The 17,839-nt window shown below is 40.6% G+C and overlaps 1 protein-coding gene across 9 annotated transcripts in view; it reads right to left on the bottom strand.

Moving 5' to 3' along the window:
- Positions 1–17,839, bottom strand: part of CDK19 (cyclin dependent kinase 19) — a 183,507-nt gene that overhangs the window by 97,332 nt on the left and 68,336 nt on the right. For 4 of the 9 annotated variants that reach the window (XM_061623616.1, XM_061623617.1, XM_061623619.1 and 1 more), the window contains 2 exons: positions 15,959–16,034; positions 4,186–4,255 (listed from right to left, as the gene is read on the bottom strand). In XM_061623616.1, the coding sequence (XP_061479600.1) occupies positions 4,186–4,255; positions 15,959–15,974 (86 nt within the window). In that variant the 5' untranslated portion in view covers positions 15,975–16,034. The remainder of the gene's footprint in view (positions 1–4,185; positions 4,256–15,958; positions 16,035–17,839) is intronic. The other 5 variants (XM_061623620.1, XM_061623614.1, XM_061623613.1 and 2 more) reach the window with 2 other exon arrangements.

The following is a 17,839-nucleotide window of genomic DNA, read 5'->3' on the forward strand; positions in this document are numbered from 1 at the left end:
TTCAAAAAAGAAAAGAGAAGAGAAGCAGCAACCACTAAGATGTCCAGGACAATAGCACAAACTCAGGACAAAAAACTATAAAACAGAAACAGGGTTGACAGTGTCCCACTTCCTGTTTTTGGATTCTGGAAGAAAAAGGTTGTTTTTAACCGCTCATGATTCAGCTCTTAAGCTTCTGTTAAAAAGAAAGAGAAGCTTGTCATTGTACCAACCCATGAAAAGCACAAAGAATGCTCATTGTCTGCTACTAGGATAACAAGTTCATGGAGGCCTGGTGTGATCGAAAGCAGCCACACTGGCTCCATGCACACAGATAGATATCTGCTCACCAGGATTTACTGCTAGGTTCTCATGTAGCTATAACTTAAGTCTTTGTTACAAGGCTCCAGATTTCCTTGTTGGACAGGGTGTGCCTCTAGTAGACTTCAGGGCAGGGTTACAGCTATGAGCAGAAAAACCCACTGTGCTGCTTCATGAGAGGAACCCATCACATTGAGGCCTGGTTTGTACAACAGTGAGGAGTAAACCTCCAAGAAAGGAGATCTCCTATACCATTTGGCCCACAAGAACATATCTGGGAAATACATTCAGCTAATGCAGAAGAATATTTTCCCTCAGTCTTGTCTTCCATCACCCACATCTGCAGCCTCTGTATGCCAGGGAAACAAGGTGGCCAGGAAAGAGACATGTAATCAATCCGCATCCATGCCTGACCATGCAGGAGAATGCAGTAAGGCAGGGGTGGGGAACTTTTTCACTTCATGGGCCAGACCCTTGTCAGGATTGGCCTTGTGAGCCAAATTTGACAGGTGGACACCATCACCAACCTTCTCATCACATGACATCATTATGGCATCATGTGACTACCATGTGGGTTTCCCCCACTTGTGGGAAAATTCCTTGTGGGGTTTCCAAGTGCCCACTGCTGCTGAGGGCAGCCCCAAAAAACAAAGAAATATTTTTCCCCTTCACCCCTACAGAGAGACTCGAACCCCACCCTTCTGCCGCAAGTGATGTCATCTGACTGACAGGTGGGTGTGGTTTGGGGGAAATGGTCTCAAAGGCCAAACTTAACCAATATTGGCCTGTTGCCCAGAAGTTCCCCACCCCTGCAATAACAAATGTAACAAGACAGAATATATTCTACATTCCCTTCATTCCAGTTTGAAAATGGGAATGGACATTGAGCTACTGTTCAAACTTGACACACAGGGTTGAATTCAAACTTACTCCTGGTGTTGGGATGGCTCCTTCTGTTCACACAGGGAACCATATCCAGTGGAGGAAGGAGGAGGGTCAGAAATTTTGCTGAATCTTCATTTCCCCTGTAGCCCCCAGTCCCACTTGCCACCAAAAGGATCCCTCAATCCCATGGAGAATCTTTTCAAGGGGCATAGATGGCTGCAGCAGAAAGGAGAAACAATCCAGCACAAACTGAAGCTGCGGCCCAGCCCCATCTTCCAGTGCCAGCAGAACTTGGCTGAGTGTAAGTTAGAATTCATTCCATAGAACTATGTTCTAAAAGTGTTGCCCAAATTTCATTCTAATACTTCAATGTTCAGATTGTTTACTGCATTACAAACTTATAAATGAATGGAATGCCAAATGAGCAAGTTAAACCAAAGATTTCATTTTGTTCAGCTGATAATTAAAATTATTGAATAACCATATATTCCTTACCAGACCTTCAACTACTATGTTTTGAAGTTATCTTTACAATGTACTGGCTAATACAAAAGAGAGGTAAAATGACTTAAAATTGAGGTGGTGGGAAGAAACACTTAAAGCAAGAGATGGGGACCAACATTCTTAAATGCAACCCTTGGGAAATGGCCATATATCATGGATTTTTGCACAAGTTCAATATATTTTGCACCTGTCTTTAATTACAATAGGTTGCACAATACAGACCATGTTCAAATATAATGATACCTGTTATATTAGGCATGTCTTTAAAATATTAAGTATATATGAAAGATAACTTATCCTTTGCAATGTTAGGTGCAAAGATCTGCGACTACATTTGTCATTTGTGAGTTGATTCTACAACAAATAAAATTCTCCTTAAAATATTGCTATGTTCAGCAAAGATCAAATGTTTTTTCTGAGAAAAAGCCAGGGCAGTGAAGTAACAGATTCAATCATAGAAGAGAAAGCATGTAACAGAGAGAGGAAGTAAATTCATCTCTAAGTCAATGAAAGAATTAAAAAGGTCCAAGCTTTAATCCTGGAATGGCAGCATGAGATGCTCTGCCCACCTCTAGTTTTGGCTCCATTCAGCAGCCACATCCCAAAGAAAAGGTTCCTCACCAGTGCTTTAATCTGTTTATTTGGTATAAAGCTTACTTCAGTAACTGATGAAGGCTATTTTTATATCCGTGAAGCTGAAATAAAATAGTCTTTTATTATCTTAGACTATTTGGATGCATTCTTCTAACAGATCATGAAAAAGAGAACCTTAAAAAACAGTCTCTTTTTCAATCAGCATGTATGGCACCAGTTTATTAAATGGAAAGAATTCTTGCACTTCTTTCAGTGGTTCCAAAAGGCAGCTATATTGATGTTTTGGCAATTTTAAAGTATCTGTTGCTCCAGTCCAGTAGCGATTTTTGTCAGTGAAAGATGGGGAGCTGATGTGAAGAAGGTCCCCTTTCTCCTTCCATTGCATCCTCAAGTAGCCATCCAGTGGAGCTTTTCCATATTGTCAGGGGTCTTTGTGATGTTCCCGTATTTTAATATCTGTAAATATGGTAAGTGTGGGTTTATTAAGCAATATATGGTAAGTGACTGAGTGAGAGGGGGGAGTACATGAGCTAGTATGCTGGAGAATGCTGTATGATGATTGGCTGGGTGTTTGAATGGCTGAAGGTATAAATGAGAGGATGACAGTTGAGTCGAGGGGAGTTGTTGAGGAGGTTGGTTGGTTGATGAGAGGGATTTTGGAGGAGTTGGTTGGCAGAGTTCTGAGGGAGGCTTGGATTGTATTTGGCTGATATTTAGGCAATATATATATGACCAGAAACATAAAGAGTGACACTATATGAAACCATACGCTTGTTAAACATACCTTACATAATCTTGTTATTTCCTGGTGTTTATAAATATTCTATTGGTTTACCAAAAGCCTGATCCTTGGCTGGGGCTTTCACAGACCGGAAGGGTGGGCAGGGTATTTACCAAGGCGGAGAAACAGTATCAAATGGTGGCAGCGGTGAAGAGATGGTGTATCATCAATATCCAGGGCAACCCAGGGCTGTATGCTTTATTGGCACAAAGATACAGGGGGGTTGTCGCCTGCAAGTGCACCCAGACACAAAGTAACAATAAGCCAGAAGGGAGACTAAGGCGAAGTCTCTAGTAGTATTGTTTACAGGGAGTGACTGGTGGTGCTGTCTAGCAGTGGGATCTTGTGAGATCTGTGCTAGGGTGAGCTAAAGAAAAATAAAAACTACGTTTCTCCTTGGTGGGAGCCACGGGTGGGAGCCTGACAGGTGGTGCCAGGGGAGGAACATTACAGTCTTTGACATCAACTCCAGGAAAATGGAGTTTTAGACCCTATGGAACTGAGTCTGAACCCTAGCAAGATGGAGGCTCTGTGGATTGGTGATTTCCAAGTTCTCATAAGTGGTCAGTTGCCTGCTTTGGATGGCGTTGTACTCCCTCTGAAAGAGCAGGTTCATAGGGTTGGGGTGTTCCTGGATCCATCTTTGTCGCTAGAGGCCCAGATGACCTCAGTAGCTAGGAGTGCCTTTTACCAGCTTCAGCTGCAACTGGTGCAAAATGTGGCGGCGCGACTGCTCACTGCGGCAGGGTAACACCAACAGCTTTGGCTATGGGGCAGTATATAAATGTAATAAATAAAAAATACATAAATATGTCACCCCGCTGCTGAAATAATTGCACTGGCTGCCCACTAGCTAACGGGCTGAGTTCAAGGTTCTGGTTTTGGTGTACAAAGCCCTATACAGCTTGGGACTTGGATACCTGAAAGATTGTCTTACCCCTTATGTATCCAGTTGATCACTGTGCTCTGCAGGTGTCAGCCTCCTGCAGATACCATCTTATCAAAAGGTCTGTTCTGTACAACATAGCAGGTGGACTTTTAGCACTGTGGCACTAACCTGTAGAATTCCCTCCCCTTAAATATTAGACAGACACCATCTCTGTTATCTTTCTGGCACTTACTGAAGACCTTCCTTTTTCAACAAGCCTTTCAAGAAGAGACAGTATTTTTGTTTGCTGCCCTGGGCTCCTGCTGGGAGGAAAGGAGGGATATAAATTTAATGAATAACAATAATAACAAATCTCCCTTCGCCTGCAGCCCACAGAACACCACTGTCTGTGCGGTTCTGGAGAGTCCTCTAATCTCCAGAGCAGAGTTTTTTGAAAGAACATGGAGGATAGCAGAGGGAATTTAGCTAAAATTGTCTCTCCCCTTCTGCTGAAAGGAAGTTGTCCTGGATCAGAACTTCCATATTTAATCAATTCAGTTAAAAAGGAGATTATCACCTAAAATTATTATTAACTTTATTTCCCACTCTTTCTCTCAAAAGGAACCCCAATTGATAGCCCTCTTTTAAATGGTCTCTAAGCCACTTTTCAGTTTATGCTAGCAGCATATTCTTATTATCATGGTAGGTTTATACCCTAATGTTAGAAGTCTCCAAGCCAAGATGGGAGAACTGGAGTGCCTGGCCTTAGAGGACAGCATAACAAAAAAATGGTGGAATGGAGAGAACTAGTGGGACAGAGATCTCTGCATATAAATTCTATAGGAAGGACATGGAAGGATGTATTGGAGGTAGTGTTGCTCTCTACATCAAAGAGGGCATTGAGTCCAGCAAGCTAGAAATCCCAAAAGGAGCAGACTCTTCCACTGAATTATTACAGGTGGTAACACTGGGCCCCAAGAGTAATTTAGTAATGGGGACGTACTATCAGCCTCCTGATCAAAATGCTCAGAGAGATCTCAAGATGAAGAATGAAATCAAGGAAGCATCCAGAAAAGGAAATGTTGTAGCAATGGGTGACTTCAACTACCCTCACATAGCCTGGCTATATGTATTCCAGTCAAGACAAATAGGTAAAATTTCAAGATATCCTAAATGACTGTGCCCTAGAACAGTTGGTCATGGAACCAACCAGAGGGGTGGCAACTCTGGACTTAATTTTAAGAGGTGCCCAAGACCTGGTGCGGGATGTAACGTCAAACCAATTGGGAGCAGTGATTAAAGTGCTATTAAATTAAGCATACATGTAAATGGCCAATTGCCAAGAAAACCCAACACTGCCACATTTGACTTCAAAAGAGGAAACTTCCCAAAAATGAGTAAAAAGGAAGTTGAAAGGCAAAGCCAAAAGGGTCAAATCACTCCAAAATGCTTGGGAGTTGTTTAAAAACACAATATTAGAAGCTCAACTGGAGTGTATACCACAGATCAGCAAAAGTACCACCAGCAGCAAGAGGATGCCAGCGTAGTTAACAAGCTGTCCTGGCTCCTGCCCACAGAAGCAGACTCAGGACTCAAGACCGGGTTTTGCACAGAGCTTTATTCCAGAGGTTAGCACAGGAACATAGCAACAAAACATACTATGCATAAATCAGGATACAGAACACCAGCATTTGTACAAGGATGTGGAAGCCACAGTGATGTGGCCATGTTTGCTGATGACACTAATTTGTTCAGGGTCATTAAAAAAGGGGGGGCACAAAGAGCTCTAAAAGGACCTCTCCAAACTGAGTGAATGGGTGGTAAAATGGCAAATGCAATAAAATGTAAACAAAGGTAAAGTGATGCATGTCGGGGCAAAAAATCTTAATTTCACATATACTTTCATGGGGTCTGAACTGCTAGTCATTGTGGATAGCTCAAAGATGTTGACCCAGTGTGTGGCAGCTGTGAAAATAGCAAACCCCCTGCTAAGGATCATTAGGAAAGGAACTGAAAATAAAACTGCCAATATCATAATGCCACTGTACAGATCTATGGTGCAAATGCTTGCTGTTTGCAGTTCTGGTCACTTACCTCAAAAAAGATATTACAGAGTTGGAAAAGGTTCAGAAGAAAGGCAACCAAAATGATCAAGGGGATGGAGCAACTCGCATCTGAGGAAAGGTTGCAGCATTGGGGCTTTTTAGTTTAGAGAAAAGGCGAATAAGACGTGACATGATAGAAGTGCATAAAATTATACACGGTGTGGAGAAAGTGAACAGAAAAAAGTTTTTCTCCCTCTCTCATAACTCTAGAACTTGTGGACATCCAATGAAACTGAATGCTGGAAGATTCAGGACAGACAAAAGAAAGACTTCTTCACACTGTACATAGTTAAACCATGGAATTTGCCCCACAGGAGGCAGTGATGGCCACCAACCTGGATGCTTTAAAAGAGAATTAGACAAATACACAGAGGATATTAAGGCTATAAATGGCTACTAGGCATGATGGCTATGCTCTGCCTCCATGGTCAGAGGCAGCACACTACCGAATACCAGTTCTGGAAACTGCAGGAGGGGACAGCGCTGTTGCATTCAGGTTGTGCTTGTGGGCTTCCCATAGGCATCTGGGTGGCCACTGTAAGAACAGGATGCTGTACAAGATGGGTCATTGTCCTGATTCAACAGGCTCTTATGTTCTCAGGTTTCAGCAATTTACATTATTTTATTAAAGGACTTAAAATGCATTTGGGAAAGTGATTGGTCTGTATCAGTAGATGAGGATGACTGGAAAAAACTGTGGAGCAAGCGACTGATAAATCACTCCCTCTAACCAAATACGAGAGACCATGTTCAAAATTGTGCATCACTGGTATCTTCACCAGTACATCTCTCAAGGATGTGTGGTACAATGTCTTCTAACTGTTGAGGAGACTGTATGATGGCTGGAATATAGCACCACATGTATTGGGCATGTGAAAAGGTCCAGGTATTTTAGAATTCAATTAAATTCATGTGATTACAGCACAAACTTTGGACAGGACTCCGCAATTGTCTACAGTAGGGCCCCACTCATATGGAGGGTTACGTTCCAGACCCCCACTGAAAAGTGAAAATCGCCGGAAAATGGGACATAGCCCGAAGCCTGCTGCTTCTCTGGCACAATCAGCTGTACAGTACAGCTGATCACGCGCTGCAGCTGATCGCTGTCAGCTGTAGCTCCCCGCGCTACAGCTGATCACGCACTACAGCTGATGAGCTCCAGCCGCCGCACTACAGCTGACAGTGCTTGGCCCCTGAAGCTCCCCGCACTACAGTTGATTGCCCTGCTGGCGCCATAGTAGTGGAATGCCGGAAAGCAGGGTGCTGCAAAGTAGGGCCCTACTGTATTCTAAACTATTTATTTAGTAGATGTGAATGTGGATCTAAAGCAGCCTTTCCCAACCAGTGTGCCTCCAGATGTTGTTGGACCACAAGTCCCATCAGCCTCAGCCAGCATTGCCAATGGTCAGGAAAGATGGGAATTGTGGTCCAACAACATCTAGAGGCACACTGGTTGGGAAAGGCTGATCTAAAGTATAAGATGTTAATCAGTCATCTCCTCATGACAGCCAGATTTAAGAGTTCACCAATGCTTGACCACTGTAAAGGTATGACTATCTTATATTACCAAAAAGTATGGTTCACTGCTTATATGGAAAAACTTACAGCAAAACTGAGAGTACCACATTGTTCAGCAAAACAGGATAAATTTCTCAAGATATGGTAACCTTTTGTGGAATATGTTAACCTCAGAGGATTTGGGCATGGCCCACCTCCACAATGCACGCACATTTGGAACACATAAGGGAATTCCTTTATTTGTTTTACTGCTTCACTGTTTCTCCAGGCATCTATTTTTCTTATTATGCTTAATATTCTTATGACAATCCTTTTGCTGTTTGATGGAATCAGGGTTGGTATGTCTTTAATTTATTTTGTTGCCAGTGCTGCTATATATTGGGAGGGGGTACGGGGCTTCAGGGAGAGGACAGGGGGAAAACTTTTGTTAGTTGTGGCTCGGTTTTTATAGGTGGACCAAATAATATTCTCTGTTGTACACAATATGATTATGAACACTTGTTTGTGTTCCTTTCTAATTATACTTGGTTATATGTTTCTGTAAAATCTAATGAAGATTACATTAAAACCCACAAAATTTTAGATGTCCAAAAGAGGAGCAGGCAGGTGCCAAGGTCCTACATGTTTTTATAGGATAAGTTTCTAAGGCTGCAATAAGTACAAGACCATTTATTATAAAAACATCATTAAACACCACATCCTTCAAGTAGGCTGGATGCTGACCACTCACAGCTTGCACAGCTGTTGGGATGCCAGTGCCTCTTTAGTATCAGAATTAAGATGAGAAAACACGTAACCAATTAAGAACGGCTATCTACAGCCTAGAAAGACAAATGGTGTTCAGTCATTTGAAACTGAACAAAGGATCTGAAATGCCTTTAGGGTTTGTTTGTTTGTTTTACAATAACTACTTGTATGCTTATTGAATCCTTGGGGTTTTCTTTTAATACTTTCTCATGTATTGTTTTTGGGTGCTGCCCTTCTATTTTGCTATAATTGCTCAAGACATGCAACACCCTTGTTCCGTAACAAGCATTTTGAAAGGCACTTGCTCTATAAATAATTGCATTTCAAGATCTGAAAGTGTTCTGGCATTACTGAACAGTATTCTTCTTAAACAAAAGCATTTCAAGTAACTTTAATAAGGATTATGCGTTGATTCAAATAAAGGAAATCAGAAAATTAGCATTGTGCTTTCATTCCATGGGGTTCACAGGAGGAGTATCAATAAGACTGGCACTTTACTGATAGAAGGCACAGTTAAATATCACATCACTAGTGTGAATATTTTCAATAGGAACAAGACGAACAGCTAATTCTGTCTCATTTCAGACTTGCTGAATCTCAATCATAGCTGTGTTCCATCCCACTATGTCCCCTGGTGTCCATCCAATTCATCTATATTGTGCTATACACTTTTTGTGCACACTTGACGTAAAATACATTTTTTCAATGCATTCACAAGTGAAATATGCATTTTGTACTTTTTGCACATCAAAAATGCTTTGGAAAATCTAGAGAATAAAGTAATCAGAGTGGGAGTTGCATCCTACTCTGCGAACAAGCTCAGGAGCATCAGATCAGGTTGCTCTGCAGCAAAAGTAGACAAAACAAATTCTTCCCCATAGCTTATTTTAAATCCAGCAGCAGAAGCTGTCAAAACCGCACACAGGTCAAGGTTGGTATCTGCTTATCTTGACTTCAAAACTGAATTATTTGGGGGCATATACCACATACCATAATGTCCAATGCAGGAAAGTTTAAAAGGCAGCAGAGAAAGAACTTTAAAACAATCAGGCCTGCTAAGTGACTGTGAGAAATGAGAGAATCTCTACAGTTTGATAAATCATAAGTAATCTGTAAGAGTTCAAAATATAACGTCAAGTTTTTATACTTGCCAATTACATGGGCGTAAATGCTTCCACAGACAAAATCAACAAAGATTTTCATCAGTATTAAAATCTCTTCCAAAACCTAAAAACTGTGATACTATGATAACAACAACAACAAATGTGTACATGTGAAAGGTTAGTGTACTATTATGTAAAATATTACCCAAATATAATTTGTTCTAGACTGCTGAAGAATTCAATCTCAAAGACTGAAATTTTTGAATTAAGGGGCAATTAAGGGGCAAAAATACAGAAAGCAAACGAAGAATGTAATATCCCTGAAGAAAAGTAATATTAGAACTTATTAGGTGAGTCTAGAGTATCAAAACTCTACAAGCTCTCCTCAGCAAAAGTTGTAAAAACTTCCCTTTCCACAAAGTGTATGAAAAGTGAAGCAGAAGAATGGAAAATAAGCATTATGCTTAGAGTTTAGGAATCTGTCTTTATTATATTTTCATCTGAGCCTAAACTATGCAATGTGACATAAACAGATCTCTCTATTCATTCCCCACTTATTGGACACATTTAAGGTTTAAATAATTAAATATGATTCAAACTCCAAAAGGTATAAAGTGGACAACTTTCATTTTTCTCCGTACAAAATGTTAATTGCATGACTTTCACTGAATTAAGTATACATACCTTATTTCCACATCTGATTTGTTTATTTAGTGTTTTTACCCTGCTCTTCAGCTGAAAAAAGGCTTTCACAGCAGGCTTTCAAATATCAATTACTAGCAGCCTCATACCCAGCATTGCTCAGGAATTCTAAGAAACCAATCAGTGCAGTTTTCAAAGGTTTAGTCTGCCATCTTGATTCAAAATGGTATCGGACTCTATTTAAACATAGACAAAAACCTGCTCCTTGATCTTGGGAACTATCATGCAAAATTTGGTTACAATATCTTAAGAGGTTTCCAAATGCACAGCAAACAGACAAACAACTTTACAAAATATATAGTAGGTTAGACAGTCCCTCCACTCAGACTTACAGTGTAAAAGACATGACACAAAAGGAAAAGGGGTTGGGAAGGAAGAAGTCGAAAAGCAAACTCTTGCACTAGATCTTAGTAATACAATTCTTGTAACAATCAGTTGTAATGGAAAGAGTTCAAGGACAGTTGGAACCAAAAGTGAACAGTTTTTCAGCACAATCAATTTTGAAGCCTGTAATCCTAGCTCCCTCTGCTACGGACTTGTGGAATGGATGCTTCATATTTCATATGTTAAGTTGAAGTCCTTTAGATCTGTACAGGTTTCAGTGCTTTTAGAACCTGATGTTAAGTGCAGCATGTTAATCTCAATAAAATCATGCTGAAAACAGGTTAGGAATTGCTCAGTTTTGTATTTCATTGGTTTTTTGGCATTTCAGTTTTAACCTGTACCAGACTTTGCACTTAAGTTTTGTCATAAAATCTTTGTTTTAAATGTTAAATATTAACATAATAGATATCTATGTCTAGATTATCTATTAAAGCCACAGAATGAGAAAATCTGCTAAGAGCCATGACTTGCTATTGTATCGTCTTTGAAAACTGAAAAACACTTTTTAAAAGTGTAATAAAGGTATATAGACAACACACACATTCTGTCATCATCATTCAGGCTATGGTCTGAAAACACATGAGGCTAGCACCCTGCTGAAGCTAAGTAGGGTCAAGTCTGGTCAGTGCCTGGATGGGAGACTGCTTGGGAACCACGTGTAAGCCACCTTGGGTTTCTATCATGAAAAGAAAGGCGGAGTATCATTTAGCCAACATTAAGCAAAGACAACCCATTGATTTCAGTGGGAAATGAAGTATGAATTTCCACTAAAATCACTGTGAAGTGACAGATTATGCTCTATTTTAACACTGTGCATTATTTAAAAATGTTTTCAACATAGTACAGGACGTTTTTCTAAAAGTTCATTCCAAATCATGCACAGAAATAGGCATTCCTAATTTTATAATATTTAAGATTTTAATATTAGGTATATGCCCTTTAGTAGTTAGACTTCCTTCTGCATATTCAAGGAATGGAAATCATATCCCCCTGCTCTATTACTGAGGTGCTCTGCCTCACTTTGATTTTGAAAATTCCTGCAGCACCTTGATTCTAGATATTTTGATTCTTGCATGGGATGGGCTAACTAAGCATAAAGCTTAGGGCTAGCCAGGAAAAGAAAGCTTAAGTTCATGCTGGTTAGTTTCAATTGGAGTGCCTCTCATCAGTTTTACATAACTGCATGAGAACTCCAAACACACAGAAGTATTCCTAATTACTTGATCCATAAATTTAGCAAACCATCCAAAGGCATACTCCAAAAGCTTGTTACAGCAAAGTACCACTGATAGAAATCCATGTCTTAAAGATACGAATAATCCACTGGAAGTATATGCAGAAACCATGTTTTCACTATTCATTCTGTACACTAGGGCAACTTGGTGCCCAACCAGACCCTGTTCTTCTTTGTCATGTAGGTCCAATTGTAGGGTGGAAACCCCTCCTAGCATAATTTGACCTATAAGAGAGATCCCCAGCTAGGCCCTAGTGTTCAGTTTGGGGTAAGGAAGAGGATTACTCTGTAGGCCACTTCAACCTATCCCTTAGTAACCTTTGCTTCCTTTCCTTATTTCTTGCCCTTCTTTTGTTTTTATTGTTTTGAACTCAGTTCAGTTAGGGATGCAACTGAACATGCCATTACATGCTTCCCTTCCTAGCCCCGTTCAAAGAACCTTTGCAACATTATAGACTTCCGGAACCTGCAGGACTTAACCTGAGACATATACTGAGATGTATATTTTTAGGACCCATCCTGTTTTCTGTGATGTTGTTTAGGTTGTTTTTAACTGTTTTTAATTATGTGTTTAAATTTGTTGTAATCTGCTCTGGGACCTTTGGGTGAAGGGCAGGTAATAAACAATAACAACAACAGCCACCACCCCACCTCCCCACCAGCAACTAACCCCAAGCACTCCAATCTAGTGCTAAAGATGATCTCCAGATTCAGCACCTGCCTCCTCCTCTCAGGAGAGGTAATATTAGTACTTGATTATCCAATCTTTTTGTTCTGTTAACAACCTGCATATATCAAATCAATATTTTGTTTTGTAATAAAACTGTTTGTTTTGTTTCTGAGCTCTGGTTTCGTGTCTGACTACTATCTCTCCATGGTGCACCATGATTCAGAGCAAAAGATCTTATTGCACATGTTGATTGAGCACATGTGTATACATGCATGGCTCAATTATTAGCCTTACTCATTACTGAAAAATGAATGCATACCGACCTCCCATGTAATAAACATTAAATTTCTTTTTTAAAATACCTTAATTTTTAAAAAAGTTATTTCAACACCTCCAGCTACCAAAACAGGGAGTGGTGTTCATTTATACATTTAGTTCAAAACTTGTATAATCTCTCTTTAACTGTACATAAATTATTTTCATAAGGTTTGTTCCAACACAGCACATGCTCAAGAAGCTTCAAGCTACAATTTTTTTTTGAAACCAAACTGGAGTGGTACCCAAAGTTCTGCAAATGTTTTTTAATCATTCTTTACTGAACTCTTATGTATAATATTTGTATACTAGTTAATATGCAAAATCACTAAACAGTTCACATAACACAATTAAGATCGTTACAAACAGAAACATCCACAGTATATACAACATAAGAACAAAAAAATCAATAAAAACAAAATCCATCAGTAAAACATTCAGTAAAATATCAAGAAATAATAGAGTAGGGTGATGAACCTTATGAGCCAGGAAAAGCCTGCCTAAATAGATGGCTCTTCAGGACGCATTTAAAGCTTGCCACTGTTTCCACCCTCAAGAACAGCACATGGGAAGGTGTTCCAGAGAGTGGGTGCCGCTATCAAGAAGGCCCACTTTTGACATGTTATAAGTTTACATTCCACCAGTTGTGGTATGATCAGCAAGGCCTCCTTGGATGATCTGAGACACTGGCCAGGGATATAATGGGGAAGGTGGTCTGCTAGTTATTAGACTGTATGTATCAGAAATGAATCCCACAGGGTTTCAATTGAACTTCCTCCTAATTAACTTGAGCATAGGACTGAAGTTTGTCATGGGCTCCATGGAGAAACTTTGTCAGGATTGGGAGAATGAGGAGGTTGCAGTTGTTGGGGAAGGGTCTGAGGAGACCACAAAGGAGATGTTTCCTGAGATCCCTATCAGCCTGGTGCCAAGTGGTCATGTTAGAGTTCCTGTTCAGGAAAATTTCAGCAGCCTCCATCGCCTGCAGTGGAAGGCGAGGAATGCAATTTACCCTCATCACTGGCACCTAGCCCAGACTTATTCATTCAGCATCCAGGCTGTAATGAAGCTACTAGTCAATTCCAGAGAGATAAGGAAGGGGAATCTCTTGCAGATTCAGAACTGATAGTTTCTCCAAGGTTACACAGGTGAAAGAAAAAACGGTTACAACTTGAGAAATGAACTTCTTTCACTAGGGGAAATCCCAGCTTTGCTTCAAAATCTGGAAAGTATTAGATTTAGCTCATGCAAGTAGAGTGGCTGCCCCCCTCTCTTTTATTTGGAGTGTCTTGGGGTGAGAGCTTTGTTGCAATAACTTTCCATTGCTTCCACAGCCTTGTTTCACCTGCTGGTGTTTTGTATCCTCATTCCTGCCGAGTATTATTTATTTATTTATTACATTTATATCCAGCCCTTTCTCTTAGAAGGAGCACAGGACTGTATGTTTGTTCCTGTGCTGACCTCTGGAATAAAGCTCTGTGCAAAACCCAGTCTTTGAGTTCTGAGTCTGCTTCTCTAGTCAGGAGCCAGGACAAAGTTTCAGAAAGCAAAGCAAAAAATAAAAAATTGTTTCTCACCGAGTACTACAGATATCTATGTCCCAGTTTGAGATGAGCTATTTTCACCATGAAGAAAGATGAAAACTTGCTATTCAAAACATGCACGCAAGCTATAAATGTGGTAGGTTTAAAAATTAAGTTATATATGGTTAAGGTATATGTAGTAGTTTCAATCTATTTATAAAAGTACAAACACAGAGGCAGCATGGAAGAGAACATCAACATTTTCACTGTCCCAATCACACTCACAAAATTGTTGCACTCCTACTGCAAGCAATGCAGTCACATGAAGCATGAGAATTCTTACATCTGTGTGTAGAACAGAAATAATGTCACACAGAACAGTCTACAGTGTAATAGTTTCTGCCAAGTATGCAGAGAATATCCTCACAGACATTATAAACATGCCCATTGGTACATGCATGGCAAAAGATTAGCAGGGACTGAAGACAGGAGCCATGTGGGATGTAGTGTCCAGTCTGTACTCGGCCATATCTGATGCGCAGCTGACAATGTTTGTAAAAGGTTTTGATGAAGGAAAGAAAAAGGGACCTCTAACTCTTCCCTTCCCACTTTCTGGTAAGCAGGGTTGCAGGAGGGGAAGTATTGCCTATTTTTAAAAAGGAAGTAAAATGGATCCATTTGTTTCTCCCTCTCCAGTTACCAGACAATGGTAAAAGAATGAATAGGTCCCTTTTTCTGTTAATCCCACTGTCTGATGTGTGGTGTGGGGTGAAAAGAATAGCCAGGGTGGCAGGGGAGAGGCTCAGAGGGCATCTTGCCCAGCCCCTCCCCAAACTGGGGAGCATCACTGATCTTCTCCTTTTTCCTCCAAGCATGTGCAACCACACACTTCTTGACCAAGCAGTCCTGAATCTGTACAGTCTTCATCAAATATGAGTCCCTACATTTTGCGTAAATTCTGAAGGGAAGGTGACGGTATATAGTTGAGTTTTCTTTTATTTAGGGCTGGCTTAACGTATCACCTGATGACTCTTGCATCAATAGATCCAGATGAAGTGGATTCGCATGCATTCATTTGCCAGTCATCAAGCGGTGTACATGCGTGTTTGAAAGAGATTATGCACTATTTCTAAGATATAAATATGTTGGATTGAATGGAAGTCTCAATTCTTACAGTAATGCCTTACTTTTTACAGGCTTGCATTTGGTTACAAGGATCAGCCACAAACTTTACTTCTACTGCTTTTGGATAGCAGGAAAAGTAGCTGCTGTGAAGCCTTTTGTGGTTTAGAAGGGTGATATTATTAAAATTAAAATTATTAGGTGAATGGAAACCATTTTGTCAGGTTTTGTAGCAATTAAAGTAGTTACTATGGGTAATACTCAATTTCGCACAAGCATACTTCTATTCATGCAAAATAACTTCCCAGCCACCTGCAGCCCCATCTTGAACTGATTTGGGGGCCACAGGGGGCTGCAGGGGAAATCACACTGTGTGAGTGGAAGCCTATTCCACTTGCAGAAAGGCACAATTATACAAATATATCAATATATGCATGTCTGAAATTTAACCAGATAACTTTAAAAAAATAGTTCAATATTACACTTGAGTAAGGGTTCAATAGAAAAATATATCTCAGATAATTAAACCTGAACTTTGTCAGGAGATTTTAAAAAACAACACATCATTAATTGCAAACTTATTTAAACATTGTGTCCACTTACTGCTATTTCTCTGCATGCCGACATGGATATCCCTGTACCTTCAATCTGCTTCAGTGCATACTCCTTCTCATCTTTTCTGTAAGAAGAAAATAGTAAATTGTACAGGTCTTATTTATATTCAAAGTATAAGCATATATGCTAATCTGTATTCTGTAACCAATTGTCATGGATGACAAAGTTCTTATATTGACCAGACAACAATAAATCTGCAATTTGCTAATCTAGTGGTAATACTTGCTTTTGAAATGGTAGTTTTCCAAAAACCTTAAAAAAAAGGAAACATGAAGATGTGGTATGTTAAAGAAAACACACAGGGCTGCGCCAAGCATAGCCTCAAAACCTGGAAAGATCCCACGATTTAAGCAGTCCACCTACACTAGCCAATAACAGCAAGAACAAGTCTCCTAGGAAAACACAAATATTGCAGGATCCAGGAAATACAACCAAGACAGACAAGACAAGCTAGCTCAGTCCAAAAACCTTAGACAAGTTGGTTAGGGCCAACAAGGAATTTATTTTACCCCATGTCAGGGGATTTTTTTTAAAAAAAACTACTCCAAGGTGCAGGGATCACAGCACACAGGGAGGAGAGGTTTAGGCTTTCTCTTCCCAGCTGTGATCAAAGAAAATTGTTTCCCTGCACAGCAATTAGTCTTAGGAAAAAAGTTCCCATTGGTGGCAATGGGATCCTTTTTTATGTCTAGCTGTAGACTGTGTGAGTGAGGAGGTGGGAGTTTGGTTGGAACTGCTGCTGGAGAGAGAAGGGATTCTCTTGTGCTGCAGTCCTGAATAACGTGGGGGGGGGGAGCTGTGCACTAGGATTAAATTTTAAAGATACTCTGACATGCTAGCTATGCATGTAATGTGCAGTTCTGCATGAAGTGATGGAGGGGAGGCTGGTCTTACCATGTTCTTGACATCTGCTGGGACTTTAAGATTGCTCCCCAAATCCTAATGGGGTTGAAGGTGGTGCTTATGTAGGCTATGTCTGCCTCCTCACTTGAGTGCACACCAAGTCAGAGCTATGGTGCTAGGGAGGAGGGAGATTCCAAACAGGTTCTCCCTCCACCCAATTAGGCCAGTGCAAAAACTGAAAATCTGGGAAGAATATCGGGTGTTATTCAGCTACTGCATCTTGTGAGTGAAATGATTTCCTTTTGCACAGCAGGACTCCGCCCCCTACACACACACACCTTCTCTGTTATGCGCCCTCCCCACTTCTGCTCCAGAGATTGGGGGAGCCCTAGAACAAATTTAGAGGGTGTTCAGGAGGAGGAGAATGTTCTGTTGTGCAAGGAGAAACCCTTGCACTGACAGAACGAGAGATTTAGCGCTAAGTTGAATTCCACCCATTATATATTTTTTTTCATTTAAAAAAGGAGCAAGCAGCGGGAGATGGGGAAAGACCTGTCTGTGAGACCCTGGAGAGCCTCTACAAGTCAGAGTAAACAATATTGGGCTAGGTGAACAAATAGCTTACCCTATTATATAATGGCACTATGGGTCCCCAATTTGGTATCCCTATCTTAAGGGCTCACTTGAAGGAACTTTCCACTTCTTCCTTAGATCCATCTTTGGAGTCCCAAGATGTGTCTCCGGAGCTACTCTCAAATTGGAGGCTGGCCTCAACTCTATAAACTGCATAGCCTGGACTTACACTATTCAATACTGGCTACGCTGTTGCTCCACGCTCCCCCAAGATTCAGTTACGAGGCAGACCTTGAGTGATCCCTTGAAGTCATCCTGGTCCAAACCGGTGTTGGACAAAATTGTCTCGGTAGGCCTCTCCTTTGTTGACCTGCTCTCTATGGAACTCAGTAGGGCCAAGGTGATAGTCAAACAGTGGTTAGTCGATATTGACAATCAAGCGCTTTTCGCAGC

The sequence above is a fragment of the Rhineura floridana genome, chromosome 4 (genome assembly GCF_030035675.1).
Source record: "Rhineura floridana isolate rRhiFlo1 chromosome 4, rRhiFlo1.hap2, whole genome shotgun sequence".
NCBI lineage: Eukaryota > Metazoa > Chordata > Lepidosauria > Squamata > Rhineuridae > Rhineura > Rhineura floridana.